This window comes from Tenrec ecaudatus, chromosome 1 (assembly GCF_050624435.1).
Source record: "Tenrec ecaudatus isolate mTenEca1 chromosome 1, mTenEca1.hap1, whole genome shotgun sequence".
Classification (NCBI taxonomy): domain Eukaryota; kingdom Metazoa; phylum Chordata; class Mammalia; order Afrosoricida; family Tenrecidae; genus Tenrec; species Tenrec ecaudatus.
Window position 1 is genome coordinate 36,015,969 of NC_134530.1, and position 24,969 is coordinate 36,040,937.

Sequence of the window (24,969 nt, forward strand, 5' to 3'; positions counted from 1 at the left end):
TGCTAACCTCAAGGTTGGAGGTGCCAATCTACCCAGAGGCATCCAGGAAGAAAAGCCTGGTGATTTGTGCCATTCTAAGCTGACACACCTGGGGCGCCATAGAAGTGACACCAAGGCAATTGCTTTTAACTTTTTTTTCCAAAGGCAATTGAAGGGCACCCGATCCACGTCCAAACGTGTGCCTGTCTCCCGAGGGGAGTCGCCTCACGCTAACGGCCTGCAAGTCTTGAGAGCGCTTCGCTAAGACGACACGATGCACATTTGGATTCCAGAGCTGGCGGAGGTCTGTGGGCGCCAGGCTCAGGGGGTTGCCTGCAGAAGCTAGGCAGCTCTCACCCACGCCCTTGTTTTGCCCCTTGACAGCCCGAGGCCTCGCCCCGCCCCCATCCGGCCCGCCGGAACTACCGTACCCGAGATGCACCGCGCGCTACGTCATCGGCGTGGGACGCCCTGGCGGTGGACAGACGCCAAGCCTGCTCTCGAGCAGGGGCGCAGCCGGCGGGCCCTTGCTCCGAAAGTCGTTGCTGGTGGTTCGGTGGAGCTCGGAGCCCACGGACTCACGGACACGAGCGTAACCCTGCCGCGCCGGCGACGCGCGGGTCGCCCCCCCCCGCCCCCCCTGGTCGGGGGCGCGCTCTGGTGACGCTGTGGCTGATGGCTGCCGCGAGGCCGGGAAGGTGAAGGTGAGAGGGTGAGCGCGCCGCGGCGGTGGGGACTGGGCCGGCCGGACCCGGGGAGCCCTGGCCTGCGCGGCGTAGGCGGAGAGGGCGCCGGAGCCCCCGGTATTCGGGGTCCCGGCAGCCGAGCGTTTCCACGCTCCGGGCTCGGCGCGCGGCCCAGCGCGGCCCTCAGGAGGGGGCGGGACGCGGGGACCGGCACTGAGGCGTGGGGTCCCCCGAGGCCCCGCTTCCTGCCCGCCTTCCCAGTCTCCACGACCACATTCCACCCCCGTCCCCCAGCCGTCTCCGTGCGGCTCATCTATGCAGCACTTGGCTGGGCCCATCCATGTTCGCGACCGCAGCTCCCGGCCCCCCCCCCCCCCGGGCGCCCCCACTGCGAACGCTTTGTTGCGCCGTGACTGCCGGCTGCTGTGCGATTTGTCACCGGGCTGTAAGCCCCCCCAGCTGCAGGGGCCATTTTTAAGAACCCTGGAATCACAATAGGTGCTCCGCCGAGTGCTTGGTTGGTGGTTCGAACCCACTCAGCCCTTGCTCCGGAGAAGAGACCCGAGTTAAGTTCACAAGCCCGGAAATTCTATGGGAGCAGTTCTGCGCCCTCAGCTAGGGTCCCGGTGTGTCGGCGTGGACCTCGTAGTCCTACAATTCGCCTTGGTAGGACCAGGCCGGCTGAAAATGGCGATTACAACCACTACATAGATGTTTGGGCGCAGGAAGCCCCACTTGCCCATCCCCTCCCCATGTTGTATCCCTCGTGGTCCCGGTCTCATTCTCTTAGAAGCGTTCTTCATTTCTCCTCCAACAGGGCCCTAACGGTGCCAGGTGGAAAGCAGTTCCTAATGGGGCTTAACCACCCAGAACCAAACGCCTCCCTGTAGACTCAGTTCTGATTCATAGCAGCCCTGTAGGTCAGAGTGGACCTGTCTCATCGGGTTATATACTGCCCCATTTGGTTAGCAACCAAGTGCTTACCCACCGAGCCACCAGGGCTCCTCTCGGCTTAACTAGTGGTCTCTAAAGCTTATAAAGAGCCCACATGTGGTTTGAGTTGACATTTCGGAAGAAGTGGTGAAGTATCTGCCACACCTAGATCTCCAATAAGTTCCCACTGCCCTCCCATGCCACCCGTCTTCTAGGCGGTTCCTCAGACCCAATCCTTGTCTCACTTCTCCTTCCTACCCCGCAGCCCTCTGGGGATGCCTTTACCAGGGTCCCTGCAAGGGCCTGCTGAGGCCTAGCACAGATGGCTGAAATTGTGTTTGTACCCACACCCACTGTGTTGTCTTTGCCCCAGGGGTACTGCCTCACATGCCAGCCCAGCTTCTCCACCTCTCCATGAGTAAGCTTCCCTCGGGGATTAGTTTGTGTGGCTTCAAAACCTGAGTAGACAAGTTTCAGATACGAGGTTTTTTTTCCCCTTTCTTTTTCTTCTCTACCTATTGACACATCCCTTTTCTTAAAAAGACAGAGGATTGGTGGAGCGAACAAAATCAGCAGCCCCATCCCGAGGCAGGTCAGAGGAGAATGAAAATCCTTTACATCTTTTGGCTCCAGCCATGTCCGTGATGCCCACCCTGTGAAGCTCTCCCCACCATCAGAAAGTAAGTGGGGCCTGTGACTTCTGGCACACTGAATTGGGGTCAAGTGGGAAGGAAGGTATCCTGCTGACCACCCAGCTGCAGGTTTCTTGGATGAGGTCACCTGTAAGGGCAGCTGGAGCTTTCTAACCTGTGCTGCAAACAAACACAAAGATACTGTAGTTGCTTTCTGACGGGCCCTGGTGCTCCAGGGGTTAAGGCGTGGCTGCCAACGGAAAGGTTGGCATTTTGAACCCACCAGCTGTGGGCGAAAGATGTGTCGATCTGATTTCGTAAAGATTAGCAGCCTTGGGACCCTTGGGGAGTTCTCTGTCACACTGCGTTAGAATCAACTGGACACACAACAGGACAACTTCTTTTTACGTTAATGGAGGGAGCCTGTCAGAAGCTGGTCAGCCCCAAAAATGACAGGGAGTCGCTCTCTCTCTCCCTATTTGTTCTCTGCTGCTTCTCTGGGAGGGGGGATACTTCTCCGCCCCCTTCTGAGGCCTGTGCCGCCACCTCTACGGTGTACACTCTTTTGTTTCAATTTCTCAGCTTCTCCTCTGATCCCGTGTGCCAGCAGACGGCCGTGGACCGGTTTTCTTTTCCCTGCTAGGAGTGGCTGTGCAGAAAACTGGGTAAGGAGGTGGTGTGCGCTCAGGGCCTCTGCGTGGGACCCAGACACACCTGAGAGTGATTTCTGCCACTGCACCTCCTCCCCCAAGATGCTTGCGTTCTCAACTAATAGCTTGTGTGGAGGCACAGCTTCTGGTGAGCTGGCATGTTGATGGCAGTTTCCGTGTCGAATTGGATTTGGTTCTGGGCTCCGGTTAATGTCTGTTCATACCGTGCCTTGGCCGTGGGAGTAGGGCACTGCCTGGATACAGGAGCCTCCTCCCAAAGTGGTCATAGGGATTAAGTGGCTGCTGTGCAGAAGAATTCTTCTGTCTGATAAATTGGTCACCCGTTACGTTTGTACGGTTGCCTGTGTCTTTACAAGAGGCCTTCCCGAAGTCCACAGTGTGTTCTTGTGCTCTGGAGGATTGGTGGCCTGTGGTGTTTCACAGATTCAGCCCACCCTGGGCTCCTGATGTGGAGCATGGGGCGTGTGGCCCACAGGTCGAGAACCACTGACTTAGCGCCAATGTCATAGTGCAATTAAGTGTGTAGGCATAACTAGGAGCCTGGTGGTGCAGCGGTTACAAGATGGGTCAGCAGTTCAAAACTACCAACTGCTCTGAGGGAGAAAGTCAAGGCTTTCTACTCCCCTTTAGAGGTTAGTCCTGAAAGTTCACAGGGGCAATGTTACCCTGTCCTACAGGGCCTCCGTGAGTTGGCATCGACTGATGGCAGTGAGTTTTAAGAAGGTGTAGCTGATAAGAGAGCCGGGGGATGGGCCCCGTAGGCCCACAGCAAACCCTGTGGTCAGTAGAGACTATCAGAGCATTCCAGAGGAGGTCCAGGAGCCAGCTGCTTCCACCATGCTGGGTGATAGGAAGCCAGCCGGCAAAGCTGTGAGAGGGCACCCTGCCTCGGTGTCTGGGTGTGCGTTTGCCCCTCAGGTCCTTTTGTGCATTGGGGGTGTGTGTGGTGTGTGCTCTTCTGAAGGACTCAATCCTGGAGCTGAAAGGTGTGCAAGTCTCACAACTTGCTGGGTTCCAAGTCATAAGGCCCAGGTCCTTAGCCCAAAGCCACCCGTTCAGGGAAACAGCAGTTCGTGCATGCGGGGGTGGAAGGGTTCCCCAGGTGGATACCTGCTCCTGCCCTGCGTCAAAGACTGGCTCTCCCGGACTGGTCTGGTGGCCTGTGCTTTGTGGAGAGGTCAGGGAAGGCTTCACAGAACACTGGAGGTGGCTGTAGAAGGACAGAGAGGAGTGTGCCCAGTGGGTGAAAAAGGAAAGCGCGTGCCAGACTAAGAGAAGTGGGTGCAGTACAAACATGCACTCTTAGCTCGGGGCTGAGCAGAGCCCGAGGATTCGAGAGAGCTGGAGACTGCCTTGCAGGGGCAGGGTGGTGGTGCGAGCAAAGGGCAGCTCCGGGACCTGCAGAACATCCAGCCACCTCGTAACCTGGACCCCTAAACTCTCACTGGATCTCCCACTGACTGCACACTAACGTTCCTATCGGGTTCGTTTCTTCTGGACATGCCACTTGTGACCAGAACTTATAGCACCTGCTTCCAAAAGCCCAGCTGCCTGTGATCAGGTTACCTCAGGGGCTGGGCGCAGCTGCTCCTGCCACCCGAGCAGCCTCTGCACTGTCTTGGCCAGCCGGTGGTTGTGGGGGCTGTGGTGTGTTGGTGGGGTTGCCACTGCCCCGCCCTGAAGTCTGGGAGTTCTCCCGAGAGTCATGTGAACCTACTGGTAGGGTTTACAAATGCTAATTGCTTTTTAATCTGTAAAGCTTTTGCTGTGGGCTAAGCAAATTGCTTGTGCTATCTTTCCTCTGCTGCAGTAGTACAGGGCCTCATACTTGGCCACATGAAAACAGCCAAGGCTCTGAGGTTCAATACCGTGGTTGAAGTTTCACAGCCCCTAAATTGTACAGTCATAGCTTGAACCCAACTCTGTCTGATTCCAACACTCTCTGAGCCACCACACTGTGTGTGGTGCCGCCGCCCCATCCCCACCCCCCAGGGTGCTTTGGGTCTTCCTTGGGTGGCTTGCCTGCTGGCTCCATTTTTCTGGGAGTTCACTCGGCCACAGTGAGCCTGCTTCCAGAGTGCTCTCCTTCCAGCTGGGGGGTAGTCCGAGTGTCCCCTTCTCACCACAGCAAACGTCTGTGGGAGCTTTCTGCTCTGCTGAGGATGAAGGTGAAAATGGAAATATCATTTTCCTCTTTCTCCTCTTCAGAAGTCATTAACACGGCAACGTGATGGGGGGCTTCGGCAAACCATGGGGCCCCCCTCTCCCTGTGGGTGTGTCTTCTCACTCTTTGAGCCACTGCTTCCCAAGAGGCAGCTAGGGCATTCACCTATCACGCCCTCCTTCTCCATGCCCTTTCTGTTTCTTGGGAACTCCTTCAGGACCTTGTCCCATGAGCTCAGGAGCAGCACCTTGCCCTGTCCCAGCCAGAGAGAGCCCCGTGGGGAGCTGGCGGGAGGGTAGATGGCTTTGTGATTAGGTGGCTGGGGAGGGAGTGGCCAGACAAGAATGTGCTTCGCTGTGGATAGGGTAGAGCAGCACACTGCACTCGCCCTCATCCTGGGAAAGGACGTTCTTTTTCCTTCTGGGACCTGGGGAAGTTGCTGGTTCCATGGGGTTCCTCTGAGAGGGACCTGCCGGGGGTGGGGGTTATCTCAGGGCCAGGGAGCCCCGGCCACCACGGGCTCTGTAAACCACTGATTAGGAGGATGTGTGTGACTGAAGCAAGAGATGCCCACACGCAGAAATAGACGGCTGGTGATGGAAAGGTAACAGTTACACAGTTTCTTCAGTGCATGTCTTTCATAATACGTGAGACCAATAAATATTTCCTAGAAAATTGTATAAGTGGACCTCCCTCACTTGAAGACTAACCTTCTCTGTACACACACACACACACACACACACACACACACCCTTTTAGGCATGGTGGCCATCGGGTCCTGGACAGTGGGTGGCTGAGGGATGGTGGTATTGAAGGCCACGTTGTTCTCACGGATTTTGATATTTATTCCCTGCTCCCTGCTTTTGGCAACAGTGGGTGATAGATAGGAAAGAAGTCAAATTTCTGTCACACTTTGCTGCCCAAGACTCAAAAGAAGGCTTCTCTGTGTCACCTCACAATTCCTCCTGTCATTCTCTGAGATGGTGAAGGCTGGGTCCGGGGCCCAGACTGCAGCCCTCTGCGGCCCTGCCGTGGGAGGCGGGGCCTGGCTCAGGCGACTGAGAGGCCCCTTATGCTGTCTCTGCTCGTCTGATTGTGGTGCGTTTGTTGTCTAACACGGTGTTCAAACAGCTGACCACGCCCGTGCTTGGCTACGCTATTTGTGCCACCACGTGAGAAACTCCGCACCGACCTCTGCTTTCTCGTAGTTGAGGCTGCTGTACATCCAACTTCAGGGAGCCACTCCAGGGGCGGGTTTCTCTCTCGTGGAAGGTGGCCATGGGACTGGGTGTCTCTGGTCTCTGCTTTCTCAGAGGAGGTTGACTCAGGACTGACCTGACCAGAGTTTCTGCTGTGTTACCGTAACCAGGACCACCCCCTCTCATGTGCTTTCTAATCATACACATAGAGAGTAGGGTTTCTAACCCTTCCTTTTGAGAGTCAGAATTCAGTCTGACTCACCCTTGAGCCTCTGATCTCACCATCCCCTCGAGCCCTGTGTCCCTGGGGTCGCTCACGCCCTCTTCTCTTGCAGCGCAATGTCCCTGCTCTTCTCTCGATGCAACTCCATCGTCACGGCCAAGAAGGATAAGAGACACATGGCGGAGGTGAATGCGTCCCCTCTCAAGCACTTCGTCACTGCCAAGAAGAAGATCAATGGCATCTTTGAGCAGCTGGGGGCGTACATTCAGGAGAGTGCCACCTTCCTGGAAGGTGAGACATGCCCCTCAGCCCGGGCCCTGCCCACCATCAGTGGGGCATGCATTTCCTGGGATCTGGATTTGGGAGACCCAGCCCTGCCCTGGGAGTGTGTTGCCACTGGGAAGCTCTACTCTGGCCTCAGGGGAGATTAGTCTGTGAAGGCGGGGAAGCTAAGGATACAGGTGGGAATCCCACGTATTCTCTTGACTCACGGGGGCTAGGCGATCATCTCACTAACAGCCAGCAGGCTGAGCTTTGGAGAGTTGTCCATTAGCTTTTAAGGGACAGAGCTGGGCTTCGACCAGGTGTCTCTGACACCAGTGCCCGTATATGTTCTCCATGGCCTGGTCCTGGCCGCTGTTGGTGCTGCACGCTGTCTGGCTGTTGGTCATATTGGACCAGTGTCCTCTCCATGCTATTTTTAGAGGGACGGTAGGACTGTGAATAGGAAACTGACGTCACCTGGACCTTTCTCACTAGTCGCTGTTCTGTCACAGAGGCTCGGGTTCCTGGGTCACCTCAGTCTGAGCGCCAGCTCCAGCCTCTGGCTCTCTCCGGCTCCCTCTAGAAGGCTCTAGGTGCAGGGGTTGCTTGAAGACCCACAAGCTGCATCCGTGGGTCCTGGCTTTCCTCCTTTGGGACAGAGGAGCTCAGGGAAGAGACAGATTTTCAGGTCACGCTCTGGCAGGGCCTAGCTGCTCAGTGAGGATGCTTAGAGTCAACTTCCCCATGGAGGACCCGCTTCTGCCCTCTCAGCTTTCAACTAGAGCATCTCAGTGCCTGCTTGTTTTGAGTTCCTGTTGTCCACAAGGCTCCCTTTGAGGAAGGGACTCATGTCCACTCTCAGGCCCCTCGTTGTGCCCTAGCACAGGAGCCGAGTTTTAAAGGCCTGCGGTTGACCTGTGGCCGGGCAGTTAGCAGTGCTCTGGCATGCAGAGCCAGGCAGACCAGCTCGCTGCCCCCAGAGCCCAAGGCTGGCTTCCTGAGATGTCCTGCACACTATGTCTATAGACGTTTCTGGTTGTGGAGGAGCACTTGCTTAATGACAGTGTGGACGGGTTGGCCTCAGGCGTGGGCGCTTCGGTTTCCTTTTTGTGATGATGAGAGGCCTTCCTGTTAGAGTGGAGTGGGAGGGATGAGCTGCGGTGACCCTGAGGTGGGGGTGACTGCTTTGGAAATGTCCTATAAGGCAGGTGACAAGGTGGTATCAGCCTGGGCCTGTTCTCCGTAAATGCAGCCACAGGCCTGATAGCCGGCGCCAAGGCCGAGTAAGGGAGGTGGAGGGGGGCTGGAGAGGGGTGACTGGAGAGTATGGGGGAGTCTCACCGGCTTGGCCACACTTGTCAGGGTAGTAGCTGCCAGGAAACTTCACCAGGCTGTCTCTGAAGTGCTCTTGCTGTAGGCTCGGGGGTGGGGATGGGGGGCGCCCAGGGGCCACACATTGACCCCTTCCACCGCAGCTTGCGCCAGGCACAGGTGTGGATGGAAGCAGAGCAGGGTCTGGCCTCAGTCACTGGCCTTTGAGGCATTGTTCTCCGCCAGTGTCTGTTCATTTTGTAGCACTGTACAGCACAGGGCCAGGGAGCAGGTGGACCTGGCCTGGCCTCAGCTGCTAGGGATGCAGACCGGTGAGCTTGTGGCCCCACTGCTGAGGGAGGAGCTCAGAGAGGGGTGTAGGTGCTGTGAGGGAGCCCCAGGGCAGACCTCCTGAAGATCATATGATCTAAGCCAGGCCTGAGGCTAAGCGGACATGGGCGCACCACCCATGGCAGGGCCCTGCTTGCTCTGAGAGGGATGGGGGCTCTGGAGAGGTGAGGAAGCCAGTGGCTGTGGGGAGTGAGGGAGGTGTCAGACAGGGGCAGTAAGAGACCAGGTTGATCGGTTAGTAGGGCTGAATCAGGCAGGCCCATGTCTAATTCAAAATGGTGCAGAACATGGACTCCGGAGTGAACCCCTGCCATAGACGCCCTGTGTGACAGGTCAGTATGGCCGTGTTTGGTCCACGAGGCCCGGTGTGTGGTCTGAACGTCCTGGTTATTATCTGTCACGTGAACAATAACGAATGGTGACAGGGCCTCCTGAGCACTCCCCATGGCTCCCAGCACGTGCCTTCACCCCCCTGAGCCTCACAGGCACCCATGAGGCAGAGCCCGTCCCGCTCAGTTTATGGATGCAGAAAGGAAGGCCTGGGCGGTTTGCCGGCGGTCACAAGGCAGCACGCGGGGAGTGTCCTCGAGGGGCTCCGGCCACAGCAGAGTGAGGGTCCCTGCCTCTCTAGGCTGTGTCTGTGGGACGCCTCTGCTCATGGGCTCACACATCCAAACCCCCCTCCAGAGACCCACCGGAATGCGGAGCTGGACCCTGTGACGACGGAGGAGCAGGTCGTGGATGTCAGAGGCTACCTGTCCAAGGTCAGAGGCATCAGCGAGGTGCTGGCCCGGCGGCACATGAAGGTGGCTTTTTTTGGCCGGTGAGTCCTTGGAGCCCTCAATCATCCTCTGTGGCTGGAAGGGGGGGAGGGGGCTGGGGGTGGGGAAGCACTGGGTACCCACGCACGTGGACCGCTGCTCTAAGGCAGGGCAGCTCGCCTGCCCAAGGAGCGATTCTTCACTTCCCTGGATGCCCCTGCCTGACTTCGGTTCATGGCGACCAGTGCGTGGGGAGTGGAAGGGTGCTTTGCAGGGTTTTCAGAAGCAGATCGCCAGGCCCTTCTTCCAAGGTACCTCTTGGTGACTTGGACCGTCAACCGTTCAGATAGCACAATCACCATTCATACTGCCCAGGGCCTCCTTGGGGTGTGAGAGACACCCAGGCAGCTTGGGTGCTCAGGAGTCCTGCCCTAAGGGTGGTGACCTCAGATGCGGCCCTTGCCTCCTCCAGGCTGTCCTTTCCTCATCCTCGCTGGCTTAGGTGAGCGGGGTACCTTGTGCTTCCTTTGCTACCCGTGAAGCCAGTCCTGTGGCTGGATTGCTCCACATTCAGGGAGAGGAAGACGATGCTTGGCGCAGACTGAAGGCTCTGAGCCCGAGAAGAGCTGGTGACGGGGAGGCTGCTGAAGGCAGGGAAGGGATGTCAGAGGCAGGGGTGTCCCAGGCAGTTAGGAGCCGAGGTGGACTCTGGACAAAGAGTGTGTGTGTGTGAGTGGGGGGGGGGGTAGGAAGCCCTGTGTGGCAAACAGAAGCCTCAGGGTGGTTTAGCTCCGATAGTCTGAGGGTGAGTTAGTGACTTCCAATAGAGGAGGGGAGACAAACAGATGTGAGGCAGAGGCTGGATTCCTCAAGGGGCAGGGTTGGTGTCTGCTGCCACCGGGCTCCTAGAGCCACCTGCAGGGCCAGCATGAGGTAGTGTCCTAAAGGCCCGGCCCGGGCAAGGAGCCAGAGGCCTTTGTCCCTTCTCTCTGCCTCCTCCTGTGCAGAAAGGGCCTTGTCCTGGGGCAGAGAATGCTGCTTCAGCTTATCACTCGCAGGTTGCACTGTGTGCGTGGCCGCCGCGTGGATTCCGACCCCGAGTGACCAAGTGTGCTTAGTACCTCGGCTCCGGAGGCTTTTCAAGGCTGGGGCGGATTCCAGGCCTTTATTCCAAGACACCTCGGGGTGGGTTTGAACTAACAAGCTTTCAGTGAGTAGTACTTTGGCACCTGCCCTGTGTGCCAGCCCTTCTGGGCTCCAGTGGCCCTCTGAACTTCATGATGAGTCCCACAGCGCAAGCCTCACCCGGCACCCTGACGGCCTTGTCTCCCCAGGACGAGCAATGGGAAAAGCACCGTCATCAACGCCATGCTCTGGGACAAAGTTCTGCCCTCGGGGATCGGCCACACCACCAACTGCTTCCTGCGAGTGGAGGGCACGGAAGGCCATGAGGCCTTCCTCCTCACCGAGGGCTCGGAGGAGAAGAAGAGTGTCAAGGTGAGGCGTGGGTCTGCGCCCGGGCACGATGGTGGGCAGTGCCTGGCCTTAGACCCACCAGCCCGTCATGGAGACAGGGCTGACACTAAGGAGGGGGCAGTGCCTCCCTGCCCAGGAACATAGAAAACCCTGCTGTAGCTGCCCCTCGAGGGCGGGTCAGAAACGGGGAGGGCCACGAGCCAAGGACCTTCCAGTGCCTGCGTCACCCCGCAGACCGCCTCTGCAGCTAAGGGACCAAGTGGGCCTGGTTCTCCAGCAGTTCCTCCGTGCGTCCAGCCTCCTGGCCACGGCCCAGGCAGTTAGGTTTTCCAAGAAGCCGCTGAGTCCTTGTCTGAGGCAGGTGCTCATTTCATTGTGGATCCCTGAAGATTCAGTCAGTGTAGAGCAGGCTCCGCTTCAGGAAGCCAGAGAGGAGAAAACGCATTGGTCAGCAGGTTACACAGCTGATGGATGTGACTGCCATCCATAGCTGTACACCTTTAAGAAGCTGAGCTGTTGAAAGGTGTGTAACAGGATGCTTTAGACCATGGTTCCTTGGTCTGCGGTGGAGGTTCCTGGTGTCATGGGACATCCAGCTACTTGGCCTAGCGACGTGCTGGTGCTTCTGTTGTACTTGCTCGTGCACTGAGCGGTGAGGGCACGGGGTCGCAGACGCTTGCAAGTCTGAGGCGCATGGAACAGCCGCAGAGGAGGCGGAAGCGGCCTGGGTGGCTAAGAGCCTCCATGACAGCTGCCTTCTTTATTGTGTGACCCAAAGGACTGCCTGGCTACCATGACCGAACGTTTGGATCAGCGATTCTCTAGAAGAATCCTGATCGACGGCAGGGTTTATAAACAATCTTCCAAATTCTCATGGAATTCAGGTTTTCTGGACTCATGAAAGTGGACAAATTCCTGAAACCATTGCCCTGGGATCATTTCTAAACTTTAACCCCAAACCGTCCCTGATGCCTTTCTGAAAACCAAAAACTTAGCGTAAGTAGTAAAGAAGTCTATCTTGAACCCTCTGCATGGGATCACATGGGTGGGAGCAGGTCCAAAGGTAGGAAACGTACGCAGCCATCAGCTTAGGTTAGTGGGAAGGGACAGTGTAGCAAAAAGGGGGGTGGATGACCGCCCTCCTTGAGGACTCTCAACGTCACTGCGTGTTGTACAGTGGTGTGGTGTAGCGAGTCCTGAACTGGGTGGGGCGGCAAAAAGAAGCTCACCAAGAACAGGGAGCCGAGCATTTTCCGTGTGGACAAGAGAAGAAGGGTCAGGGATCAGGCAGCGGTCTTGGGCCCCGGCGCTGTGGCCTAGGAGTTGGAGCAGCTGGGCCAGTGGCTGGCTGTCTCTTGGCCTGACTGCTCTCTGCCTCTTCCCCCATCAGACCGTGAACCAGCTGGCCCATGCCCTCCACCAGGACGAGCAGCTGCACGCCGGCAGCCTGGTGAGCGTGATGTGGCCCAACTCCAAGTGCTCGCTTCTGAAGGACGACCTTGTGCTGATGGACAGGTCAGAGGGAGGGCAGACCACTTGGTCATTTCCGGGTCCCCCCGGGCTGCAGTCCGCTGGGCTCTCCCCTGCTCTGCTGATGTCTCCCGGCTTTCTGGCCGCCTCATCCAAACCCCCCTCCTCTGGGACTCCCTCCAACACCAACTGTCCCCACAGCGGCAGGTCGCCAGCATGTCCTCGTGCCCAGGAAGGTCCCAGTGTTGGTGTTTGGATTGGGGGGTGGGGGTGGGGTAGGTGGGGTGCTGGAGTCCGTGGTATCGCAGGTCTCTTGAAGGAGGACTTTGTCCCTGCTTTGTGGGCAGGTAGTAACTGTACAAAGAAATAAGGTCCTGTGTTTGGTGTTTATCTCAATTTTCTTAACTATAAAACTTGGCCTCAAATGTGTGTCTCTGAAGTAAAATTGTACAGTACCGTGGAACCTGTGAAAACCAGACCCTATGTACGGCAACACCTGTCACAGAAGGAAAATGAAAATATTCCGCACTATCGAGAGCAATAGGAAAGTGCTAAGACTGCGCCTCAGGTGGAAAACCTGCCGGCCCTCAAGAGACATGACCACCCCGCCGAGTCCCCGCCCTCACAGGTTTCTCTGTATGAAACCAAACTCACTGCCCAAGCGCACAGGCTCAAACTGCCCCTGTGGGTTTCTGAGGCTGTGGGTCCGCACGAGAGCGGAAAACCTCATCATTCTCCCATGGCACGGTGACGGTTTCAAATTGCAGGGCTTGAGGTTAGCAGCCCAACGCTTAATCCGTGACATCAGCAGGGCTCATGATGCTTGTATAAGTGGTAGATACATGTGGCGGAAACACGCTTCCAGACCACCGGCTGCCGTGCCAACGCAGGTCTTTCAGAGCAGGGCCTACGCCTGGGTAGGCCTGATGAGGTTGGCTTCCTCTGTCACCTTTAGCCCTGGTATCGATGTCACCACCGAACTGGACAGCTGGATCGACAAGTTCTGCCTGGATGCTGATGTGTTTGTGCTGGTGGCCAACTCGGAGTCCACCCTGATGCAGACGGTAAGCCTGTCCGACCGCCAGCTGCGGTCCCGGCCGCAGCTGGCAGGGGGTGACAAGTCATGATCGGCCCAGTGCCTCCATTGTGGCCGTGCCCCACCTTGTCTAGGAGAAGCAGTTCTTCCACAAGGTCAGCGAGCGCCTCTCCCGCCCCAACATCTTCATCCTGAACAACCGCTGGGACGCATCCGCCTCGGAGCCCGAGTACATGGAGGAGGTGGGTGCTCTTTCTGGCAGGTTCGGGGATGTCCACTGTCCTGAGTTCATCTCATGTCCAGAGACGTCCTAAGTGTTCTTGGGGGCACTGCTTTAACCATCTTTCTCCGGTCCCTTTCCTAGATAGGCCCCTCGTTGAAAGAGCTACTGTCACCACCGCCACTTACTTAGCTCTTCCTGGGCTGGGGCCTGAGGCTCTTGTGCTTGTGGAGGTTTAGTCAGGGCCCGCAGTCCATGAAAGCTCTTGTCGTGGGGCGGGAGGAAATCAGGACAAACCGGTAGCATGCAGTCGACAGGCCCGAGTTCCACTGGCTGCCGTGGGGCAACGTGCCTTTGGTAAATTGCTCAGCCTTCGGGCGATTCCGGGTCCTCGCCTGTGAGATGGGTGTTGTGCCTAGAGTTAGAGGATGGCAGGTCCCCGCAGGCGGAGGAGCGCCGAGGGTGAGGTATGGGAACCTAGCATGTCAGCGGCTCCTGTAGAAGGCAGGCCCTGGGAGGGAGCCCGACTCACTCTGCTCCTAGGGCCCTTGCCTCCTGGGGCACCTGCATGAGGTGCTGTGGGCTCTTAACACGGAGGTACCTCAGGAGCATGTACTCTTGTCTGCTGTGTGCCCATACTGTGAAATGCTTGGGAGAATATACCCCAAGCATTCCTCGTGGCAGTGGTTTTTTGGGGCAGAGCGATGGTAAAACAGATGGGCGAGTCACTTGGCCTGGTGTGTTTATGCCTTTGGTGATTGTCCCAGCTGACTCTGCCACTGCTGATTTTATACAAGAGGCAGCTAGGGGCTGTGGACGCCACCTGGAGCCCCTTTTCCAGCAGAGCGCTCACACACATGTGCACACTCTCCTGCTTGGGTTCCAGGTCCGGCGGCAGCACATGGAACGCTGCACTGGCTTCCTGGTGGACGAGCTGGGCGTGGTGGACCGAGCCCAGGCTGGGGACCGCATTTTCTTTGTGTCGGCCAAGGAGGTGCTCAACGCCAGGATCCAGAAAGCCCAGGGCATGCCTGAAGGAGGTAACCACGGGTGCCCTGTGTTTCCTTCTCCCTGGGCTTGGAGAGGGTTTCTGAGGGGGGCTGGTAGTTGTCCTCCACACAGTCTGTGGGTGAGTGCTAATGCTGTGCCCTTCTCCTAGGGGGCGCTCTTGCAGAAGGCTTTCAAGTGAGGATGTTTGAGTTTCAGAATTTTGAGAGGCGATTTGAGGTGAGCCTTTGGAGTTTGAGGTCCGGGCTCTGGGCCTCCCCAGGGCTCCAGGCTGTGTCCCTGGCCGTGAGAGCCAGAGAGGCTGGCACTGGCTGTGGCCCGGCCTCCCTCACTGCCGCTGCCTTTCAGGAGTGCATCTCCCAGTCTGCAGTGAAGACCAAATTCGAGCAGCACACAGTTCGAGCCAAGCAGATTGCGGAAGCCGTGCGCCTCATCATGGACTCTCTGCACATCGCGGCGCAGGAGCAGCGGTGAGCGCTGGCCACCCAGAGTGGCCACTCAGCCTGTAGACTCAGGTCTCCCTGGGGCAGCGCCCTTTCCGCTGGCCCCCAGACCACGTTAGGCCTGCTTGGGGCAGCCTGGGCAGCAGGGGCTGGGTGCGTTCTTCTGGGCCACTGCAGTGCCACCCTGCAAGCACCTGGCAGAGGCCCCCAGGTTTGTGCCACGCTTGCCCGTGGCCATCCTCACAACTTTGTGCAGAACACGTTTTTAAGGCATTTTGTCCTTGGAGGGGGTGATGGGAATATTTGCAACTTAGAAACGCACAGAGTGCAAAATGAAAGCACCGGGCTTCCGTCTCCTCCACGGCAGCTGATGCAAGTGCAAGTGCACTGAGCGCGCTGCCCTGGGGGCAGCTCCGGCGGCGCCCCGCGGGGTTTCCAGAAGTGAGCAGTGCCTTTGCGGGCACTTGAACGGGAAGCCCTTTGATCCGCCCTGTCTGCACCACTGGTGCCACTCAGGCTCCTCAGAGACGGCCACTGTCGTCAATTTGATAGGCAGCCTGCACCCTCACTTTGGAGGACGTCTTACACAGTTCCTGGAGAAAATGCGGTGCGGCATAGCGCTGTTGGTCTCAAGTACACGGCTCCAGTAGCCAGCTCCCTTCAGTTTCCACTCTGCATCGACGTGACGCTTGGTTATTTGACGCCTGTTGGACTTTATTGATTTCTGCCTGCAGTAGTGTTGTGTGCTGACCTGCCTGCCCCGCGTCTCACAGGCTGTAATGTTTACATTCCCTTAGCAGTTTGCTGTCCTGTGACGGCTTCTATGTTGCACTGATGCTATAAACTGCCGGGTACTTCAACTACCAGCAGGTTGTCACTCATGGTAGGCAGATTTAGAGTTTCCACACTAAGGACGGCGGAGAGGGAGGGGCCAATGAAAACCTTGCTGGCTGAAAATAAAGGGGCTTGAAGCACACGGGAGGCGCTTTAAACATTTTGTGGCAAAGTGGAGCTAAAATGGTACTTTTCCATGAATATTTTGAACAAAGATGTACTGGGCAGATAAATCTGCAAGAGACTGGCTTCATTACGGTTTGAATAGCGGTCGTCACTTTGAGGGCGAAGGTGTGCGTGACCCACACCACAGTGGTGCCAGTCTTGGTATGTGCGTGTGCAAGTAGACAGTGAAAGAAAGCCTGTGGATGAGGGCGCGGAGCAGAGCATTGACCACGCCATTAGCTGCAAGAAGCAGGAAGAACTGACTGAAATCCAGCCAGACTGCTCCTTGGGAGGGAGGATGGCGAGACTTGGTCTCGTGTGTTTTGGGTCTGTCATCCTGAGAGACCAGCCCCTGGAGAAGGGCGGCATGCATAGATAAGTAGAAGGGCCGTGGAAAAGAGGACGTCTCTCAAGGAGACAGATTGGCACGGTGGCTGCAACACGGGGCGGGAGCCCGTGTCCCATTCTGTTGGAAGCAGAGTAGCTGTCAGTCAGGGCCAGCCCTTGGCACCTAACAGCAGCAGCAGCAGCTCTGCAGGGGTAGACGGGCACATCTTTCCCCTGCAGAGTCCGTGGTGGGGTCAAACTGCCGCCCTTTTGTTTAGCAGCCTGTACCTTAATAACTGCTCCACCAGGCCCGCCCCTTTAACTACGCTAGCCCGTTCCCTGTGGCTTGGTGTTCGGGCTTCACTGGTTGTGGTTGCACTGGGCATCTGTTCACGGTCGCCTTGCCACGTGTGTAAGTCTTTCTAGGACTGATTCCTGGGGTGGGACTGTTCCGTCTCCAGTTGTCTGTGTTTCCGTTTTTCGTCATTGCTCTCCAGAACAGCTGTGCCCACTCAGGATCCCCCCAGCAGCACATGCAGGGGCCCCACTTCCCCACACCTTCACCAGGACCTCAGACTTCATCGTTTTTGCAGGGCATATGGGTAGAGAGTGTACCGCTCTTGATTCCAATTCCCTGATGACTAGTCAGTATATCATCCTGGGCTCAGTGACCAAGCTCCTTCTGAACCTTTTGCTCCCAGAGTTTACTGCTTGGACATGCGTGAGGAGCGGCAAGACCGCCTGAGGTTTATTGACAAACAGCTGGAGCTCTTGGCTCAAGACTACAAACTACGAATCAAGCAAATTACAGAGGAAGTAGAAAGACAGGTGAGCGACAGGAGGAAAGGTAAATGCAGACACCCTCTCTAAGGACCTTCCAGAAAGCAGTTTTGGCCCTGGCCCAGGCCTATGGATCCTTCCCTTGGGTCACCTCATCCCCTTGTGCCACCCTGGGCAAGTCTGTACTTCCCTGAGCCTCCATCTCCACGTGGGTGGCTGAGCGGCCCGTCTCTACGGTCCTTCTGCCTCGAAAAGCTTCAGATCCACCGGTCAACCGAGGAAGCCACTGGCTAGAGGAGGGATTGACCGGGTCTCCCCCGGGCTTCACAAGGGCGCCTCTTCCTCCTCAGTGCTTGATGGCTGTTCCTCTGCTGTAGGTGTCGACGGCGATGGCCGAGGAGATCAGGCGCCTGTCTGTGCTGGTGGATGACTACCAGATGGACTTCCACCCCTCCCCCGTGGTGCTCAAGGTCTACAAGAATGTGAGTCCGGCGCTGCCTCCCGCATTTCAGACGCACTCCTGGCAGCTCCCCCTCCATGTTCTGTCGAGAGTCCCTCGTCCTCCCGCTTCCTGTTTCCATTCCTCTTTCCCGAGGCCTCTGAACTTTTGTCCTTGGGGAATGCTGCCCTTTTGATCTTAAACAATTGATTCTAATTCGGGGTCAGTTCAGTTGCTAGACTTGAGAGGGGACGAGGCCCTCTAGTTAGTCTCTCTGACCATTTTGTCCCACGCTCTTCCTCACTCATCCCCGACTTTCTACCGTGACCCTTTTCAGAGCAGTAGTAGTAGCGGCCAGGCCCCGGGTAATCCTTCAGGTTTCGGGGTTGTGGAACCACACTCGGGCACGAGACTCTGACCCGAGTCCATTGGCCTCATCACGTGCCTGTGCCTGCCATCACGAGTGTATCTCTGCATGGGGAGACTGATAGTTGCACCTTAGGTGGCTGCTCACGAGCTGCGTTTTCAGGACCCAGCTGTGTGTAGTCTTCTCTGCGGTTGGGTGGGCTCATTATGCAGGTCTGGCCACCCTCGCGTGTCCTCGTACTTTGGCTCCTCCCCCCACCTCCCTCTCTGCTGGCAGGAGCTGCACCGCCACATTGAGGAGGGCCTGGGCCGGAACATGTCGGACCGCTGCTCCACAGCCATCACCAGCTCTCTGCAGACCATGCAGCAGGACATGATCGGTCAGTGCAGCCGGGGTGTGGACACCTGGGCTGGGGGCTGCCCTGAGAGCAGATGCAGACCAAGCAGCTAAAGAAGTAACCACCCACCTATGTGTTAGTCATTTGCAGTGAGTCAGCTGGTTACCTTCAGGTTCTAGGCTAGGTTGTGATTTCATTCTGTACCTAGACCTCAGGAGCGATCTTGGGAATCTCACCCGTCTTAAGGGCAGTGAGGTGTGACTGTCTGGCAGGCATGGAGCCTCGCCCTGCCCTCCAGTCATTCCTGCAGCCATTTGTCCTGGGCGGAGGGCCTGTGCTGAGCTAGCTGTTTAGTATCTGACAGTAGTGGACTGGGCCCTGGCACCCAACGTGCGATACAAGTGTGGCACTGGGCCCTGAGCTGATGTGTCTTCCCTCTGTTTCTGTCCCTGCAGATGGCCTGAAGCCCCTCCTCCCCGTGTCGCTGGGGAGCCAGATCGACATGCTGGTCCCTCGGCAGTGCTTCTCCCTCAGCTACGACCTGAACTGTGACAAGCTGTGTGCCGACTTTCAGGAGGACATCGAATTCCACTTCTCGCTCGGCTGGACCATGCTCGTGAATCGGTTCCTGGGTCCCAAGAACAGCCGTCGGGCCTTGATGGGCTACAGTGACCAGGCAAGGAGGGCGGGCCACTCTGAAGAGGTCAGGGGCCCTAGGGGCAGTGTGGGCAGCCAGGAAGCATGTCCCTGGCCGCAGATAAACATAATCTTGTCCTAAGCAGTTACATATGTGAAATTACAAACATGGGCTGTATTCTTCCTGGAACACATGAAAGTATGGATGTAATTCCAAAACAGAGATCGGTTATTTTAAAATTACTCGTCTTGACGCGGTTGCATGCGGTCAAGCCAGTTCCTGCTCGGAGCTGCCCCTGGTTGTTGGGTGGGCAGCTTCATGGGAGCAGTACCAGGGCTTGTCTCCCCCAGGTGCTGGTGGCTCCGACTAGCAGTCTTCCATGTTGGCAGCAAGCACTTAACCATCGCACCACTAGGGGGCTTTATCCATCTCTCCGTACCGCAGTTGTTCCAGAATTCTCAGTACAGGCACTGCCCTGAAGGATTGTGCTCACAGGCGTGTGAAAAGCTAACGTCCTTGGCTGATGTGGAGCCACTCTGTGTCCCTGTCAGCTCTCCCCACATCCTCCTCTCCCCCTTTGTCCCCACTCTCTCCAGGTGCAGCGTCCCGTCCCTCTGACACCAGCCAACCCCAGCATGCCCCCACTGCCACAGGGCTCACTCACCCAGGAAGAGCTCATGGTCTCCATGGTGACCGGCCTGGCCTCCCTGACGTCCCGGACCTCCATGGGCATTCTCGTCGTGGGAGGGGTGGTCAGTGACAGCCCTGCCTTGGGGTGGGGGCGCGGGATCGTGGTCCCTGTGCTGGCCAGCACTGCCCTCTGAGGAGTCTTCTCTGGTCCCTGGAGTCCTGTGCAGCCCTGGCCCTCAGGGGGCAGGTGCTTCCTCCCGAGGTTAGCCGGCCTCCCGAGAGCTCCTCTCTTCTCGTCTCCAGAAGGCGAGATTCCAGGATAAGTGTGGCAGGCTAGGACTAGACCCGTAGCTCCGTCCGACTCCAAGCCCGCGGCTTTTCCCACGTGGGGCCTGTGCTACACGGGTCGGGTGGGATAGGAAGGTGACCCAAGGAATCGGCACACCTGGGATTCAAAGAGGGGGCGTGGCAGGGAGTGCCTGTTGGGATTGGAAGAAACGGAGAGCCCGACTTGCAAGGATAGAAGAGGCATGCCGGGGCAGGACTCGAACCCTCGTCTCTCCAGGACCTGCCTTTCCATCAACAGGCTGCCCTCTTGATGCTGGGCACCGTCTCCATGGGGGGTGGGGAGGCGGTGGAATTGATTTCCCAGGGTAGGGGAGCCACAGACAGCATGCACACTGGTCCTCCTGTCCCATACTGTGACATTGATGGAGGTGGTTGCCCTGGGTGCGGCTGTGACCTGCGGGGGCTCCTCTTACCACCCAGCCGTGGCAGAGAGCATTGTGGGCGGTGGGGTGGGAGGCTAGATTTTCTCAGCCAGCATGGCAGTGCTTTCCAGTGGGCTCCCTGGATACATGTGTGGCTAACCAGACTGACAGAAGCGCTCCGCTGTAGATCGGTGGCCAAGTTACTGTTGTCTGCACTGTCCCCGATCCACAGCCTGCGCCTGACTTCCCACCTTGCACAGGCCGCCCTGTGTCCAGTGTGGTGGTTTCCCCAATTCTAAACTAGAGACGACCTTGCTGCTCTGCCCTTGGCGGGTTCTAAGGAGGCGCCTGGGAAGCCTGACGGTCAGAGAGGAGGGGCAGCAGCGGGGCTGTGGGGTCCTGCTGACCCCTCTGCCCCACCCGCAGGTGTGGAAGGCAGTGGGCTGGCGGCTCATTGCCCTGTCCTTGGGGCTGTATGGTCTCCTGTACGTCTACGAGCGTCTGACCTGGACCACCAAGGCCAAGGAGAGGGCCTTCAAGCGCCAGTTTGTGGAGTACGCTAGTGAGAAGCTACAGCTCATCATCAGCTACACTGGCTCCAACTGCAGCCACCAAGTCCAGCAGTGAGTGGGCCTGGCAGCTGTGGGGGTGGGGTCCCCGCATCCCGAGTCCCCTTCCCCTCCCCCTTCCCCCAGGGTCTTTTGCAGCTGTGCTACCCAGATTTGAGCAGGATCTCCTCAGTCCACCAGTGTCCCACCTGGGACCAAAGTGGGCCTCAGCTCCCCCGAGGCAGGGAGAAGTGGGAAGCAGACGTTGACGGTCTCGTTTTTAGAGGCTGCCTTTAGAGCTGGGGCTGTGGGTCTCGCTTTGTGGCAGAGTTGGGGTCAGGAGGACCTGTAGCTGCTTGACAGAGGGGTGAGGAGTGAACGGAACCACGTGCTTGTGTTCCTCGTGGTGGCCAGACTCTTGGCTGGGCAGTTACCCTGCAGCCCCATTTATCCCCCAGCCCTGTGAGCTGCACGCGGCTTTCACGGCCGGGGAGGAGAGGAGACGAGAAACAGCTGCTGTGCGGGCCTGCCTGTTAGCAGAGCCGGGATCTGAGAGTGCAGGGGCCATCCGTGTTCTCAGAGCCAGCCGCCCACTGCCGCCCCCTCAGGCCTGGTCTAGCCCTAACCTCGGCGTGGCCCGCTTGCTCCCACTCTGCCCCGCAGGGAGCTGTCTGGAACCTTTGCACATCTGTGCCAGCAAGTCGACATCACCCGGGAGAATCTGGAGCAGGAAATTGCCGCCATGAACGAGAAAATTGGAATCCTCGATTCCCTTCAGAGCAAAGCAAAGCTGCTCAGGTATGCTTGGCGCCTCAGCCCCACTCGTGATGGAGGTGCCAGTGGTAGGGCTCAACAAGATGCCCGTCACCGCCGGCAGGAGCTTGAGCCCAGGGGACGGGCATAGGAGAGGAGCCCAGGGCCCTGGCCTCCCAACCCGCAGCCCCTCTTCCTGGGCTGTGATGCTCCTGGCTCTCTGGGCTGGGTCGGGCACTCTGCAACCTCGTCCTGTGAAGGGGGTGGGGGGGCGCAGCACGATCCCTGTTTCACTAACGGCAGAGCTGGTGCTCGGAGGAGAGCGAGGTCGCCTGTCTGGAATCTCAGAGCAGTTGGTCAAGCGAGGGGCTGGCCATCTTCATAGTCACCGGGGGCTCCCGGCAGGCCCACCGCCACCACAGGGAAGCTCGTGACCGCCCCACTGCCCGACAGGCCGCGGTCTCCTGTCAGCGTCCCAGAGGGGTGTCCCCACACTGAGCAGGGGAGAGAGCCCCTGAGGAGCCGGGTCCTGGGCGCGTGTGCTGACATTGACGTTCCCTTTGCAGTGAAAGTCCGCAGCCAAGATACCATCAACCTGAGGGGGGTGGGCGGGGGTGGGCGGGCCCTGTGCTTCCTGTAGTCAGCCTGTGGGCGTTAGAGGCTTGGGGCAGCCACCTCAAAGAGTGCCAGTCTAGTGCCCTCACCACGCAAGGGGAGTTACCCTGCTGGCGCCCTTTCCGCACCCTCTCCTCTACCCCCTGGGCAGCCATCTCCTCCCAGGGCCACACAGCTTACTGTCCCCTGGGAAATCTAAGGGGTCTCGGTTAGCAGGAAACGCGTGTGGGGTGCCGGTGGGGGAGCAGCAAAGGGACTTGTGTGTGGTCCCAGGCCGAATCAAACACGGGGCTTGGCTCCATCCCTCACCAGCCGCGTGACCATAGGAAGGTGCACAACCTTTGTGGGAGGACCTGCTGCGTCTCCTGAGAGCCAGGCCTGGCACAGTGTCATCCCGCCTGGTTCCAGCTCCCGCCACAAAGTTGCTGTTTCTTTGCAGGAATAAAGCGGGCTGGTTGGACAGCGAGCTCAACATGTTCACGCACCAGTACCTGCAGCCCAGCAGATAGTGGCCTGCTGCCGAGCTGGAGGCTGCATGGAGGAGGCGGAGCCGGCCCCTCAGTGCTGCGTGGCCCCCAGGGCACGGGCAGCACCTGCCGAGCCACCCCCAAAGCAAGCACGCCCACTGTCTTGTACTGTTTTGAGCCCTTACGCACTAGTTGTCCCCCGCCTGCCTGCTGTCCCAGGGAGATCTGGGCCTCCCGCCCTCCGGGAGGTGCTCATGGTGACGGACAGCATTGTGCCAGGAGTGGACACGCAGCCCCTCTCTTCTCAGGCCCTCACGGAGACTCCTGTGCTGGCTCCGTCAGCTCCTAGCCCTGCAGGGTGCCTGGCTGGAGCCTCAGAGGGGATCAGACAGGCCCACCTCCCCTGGCCCTGGTGCACCTGCAGAGAGCGCAGCCTTGGGGCTGTTGGGTGTCCCCAGACTGCATTTTTCTGGGAAGACCGTGGCTGTGTCCTTTGCCCTTCAGCTTCCTCCTTTTGTGTTTGTGGGGCCACTGGCGCCAGTGTTGGTGTGCTTGCGTTGAGACCGGCCACCTGGGCGCTGTGGGGAGGAGCCAGGAGAGGACCAGGGCCGCCGCCACACCAGGAAGGGACTCCCATTTCCTCCTGGTGCCCCTTGCTCTAGGGTTGACCCTTGCCCAGGCGATGCAGAGGTGGTGCTGTGAGAGATAGTTCAGATTGTGAAGTGATGTGTGACGGGAGGAGGGGACCTGGTGCAGGCTGAGAGGACTGCATCCCTGATCCCTTCTGGAACAGATGGAGACTGGAGTCAACCCAGGACAGGGCTTCTTGTTGGGGTTTCATGGGGCTCAGGAGCCCCCATCCCACTAGCGTGGTCCCCCACTCCCAACTGCCATCTGCCACCAGTCCTCTGGACAAAGTGCCCTGTGCCAACGACTCTGCAGTCAACCCCAGAAAGTGAGGCAAAGCCCACACCCAGGCCCCCGTTTGGCCTCTTGCTGACCTTGTTTTCTGCTGTTGAGTTGGGGGATTGTGAATGGGCGAAGTCGGGCAGGTACCTGTCCCCACTCGCCTTGTCCGAGCAGCGGGCCTCCCTGAGCAGGGTGCAGCGTGGCTTCCAGCGGTAGTCTAGCTTTGGGGAGAAGCATGTGGTCCGTCACTGGAGGGAGGGGTGTGGGGGGGCAATATATGGACCCTCTCCACATACCTGCTGCCCTCCAATCCTCGGTCTACCCTGGTGTGTGGGACAAAGGGTCGGACTTGGCATGGTGGACGCATGGTGGGAGGATGTTTGGACTGGGTAGTGGCCGCCAGGGAAAATCCATGTCACGCGGCTCCAATGAACTTGTGCTCTTTTTACAATGTTATTTAAAGTGGCGACACACATGAATTGTTGGGTATGGCCCTTGGGAAGGAATGGCAGCCCGAGCTACGTACGTCAGCAGCGCAATGTGACAGACGGGAGACTCCTGAAAGAAGTTTGGCAAAAAGGCACTTTAATTTGATGCTGCTCTCTTCTTGGCTTCCCTGTTCATTTGCTAGAGCTCGAGACGTGCTCGGCACCCTGAGCTTTCTCTCTGATGTATTTACGGGGATTTACTTGCCTGAATTACTCCTGTATCATTGCTGATATTAAGGAAACAGAAATAAAATGTACTTGGAAATCCTTGGTGGGATTCTTCACTTGATGATTTGCTGAGCAAGCCCCAGACACACGGCTGTGCATGTATTTAAACGTTCTTACTGCTGCCGAAAGCCTTTGCTTCAGAACATACTTCAGCGCACCGCCTCTGCTGTCGAGATTGGCCCCAGGGCATCAACTCAGCGCCCACTAAGGCAGCCCTGCGTCTGCTTTCAGAGTGACCCGGCCTCCGCTGAGGGACGTACCCACTGATCTGCCTGTGGGTTCCTCGTCCTGATGTTCTCTGAAGAACACGTGGTGCGACTTGCCTGAAAGGACCAGGAAATCCGTAGTGTGATGTCGTTGCTGATTGCTAACTGTCGTGACTCAGATGGGGCCACCCTACTTGGCCGTCTTCTGAGAACCTGGCTGTGATGGTGGGGGGTGGGCAGAGCTCAGTAGTGGACACAGCCGTGGCAGCAGAGGCAAGTCCACTTCCCCTGACCGCTCGCTGTTGCCTCATCCCCTGCCCTGTGCTGCTTGGTCACTTCCGAGGCTCCACATGTCAGTTGGTGACGGACCTGACGGGTTTCCCCAGCCACAGACCCTAGTGTCACCCTGGCTTCCCGCCAGCTGCCACCAAGCTGCTGGTAAGTCAGTCAACTCTGTAGGAGAGTTAGCCAGTGATAAGCTTCGGTCTTTGCCTCTGCCAGCTGTTGACCTCGGGCCACAGTTGGCTTCTGTCATTGATGCAGCGTTCACAGTCCGCTAAACCAATTATTCCCGGCGACGGACGGGAGTCCAAAAGAGGGCCTTCAGTGTCTGTCTCATTCACGGCTTTGTTCTGAGCAGCGGGGAGCGTGTCTCCAGGAAGGGGACTGGTGATGCAGCGGTTAAAGTGCTAACTGAAAGGT

General features: G+C 58.0%; 1 protein-coding gene across 2 annotated transcripts; it reads left to right on the forward strand.

The window, feature by feature from the left end:
- The first annotated feature begins 453 nt into the window (after nt 1-453).
- MFN2 (mitofusin 2) lies at nt 454-24,100 on the forward strand. 2 transcript variants are annotated; one of them, XM_075550911.1, is made up of 19 exons: nt 454-691; nt 2,142-2,278; nt 6,600-6,778; nt 9,101-9,236; nt 10,509-10,671; nt 12,041-12,165; nt 13,076-13,184; nt 13,291-13,398; nt 14,263-14,416; nt 14,536-14,603; nt 14,733-14,854; nt 16,855-16,981; nt 17,311-17,415; nt 18,016-18,118; nt 18,532-18,752; nt 19,310-19,465; nt 20,480-20,676; nt 21,265-21,399; nt 22,409-24,100. In XM_075550911.1, exons 3-19 carry the CDS (start codon nt 6,604-6,606, stop codon nt 22,476-22,478), a joined length of 2,274 nt encoding a protein of 757 aa, XP_075407026.1. In that variant the 5' UTR covers nt 454-691; nt 2,142-2,278; nt 6,600-6,603; the 3' UTR covers nt 22,479-24,100. The 2 variants fall into 2 exon arrangements, with proteins under 2 accessions (XP_075407026.1, XP_075407023.1); XM_075550908.1 differs by having other exon boundaries at nt 454-683.
- The last annotated feature ends 869 nt before the right edge of the window (nt 24,101-24,969 follow it).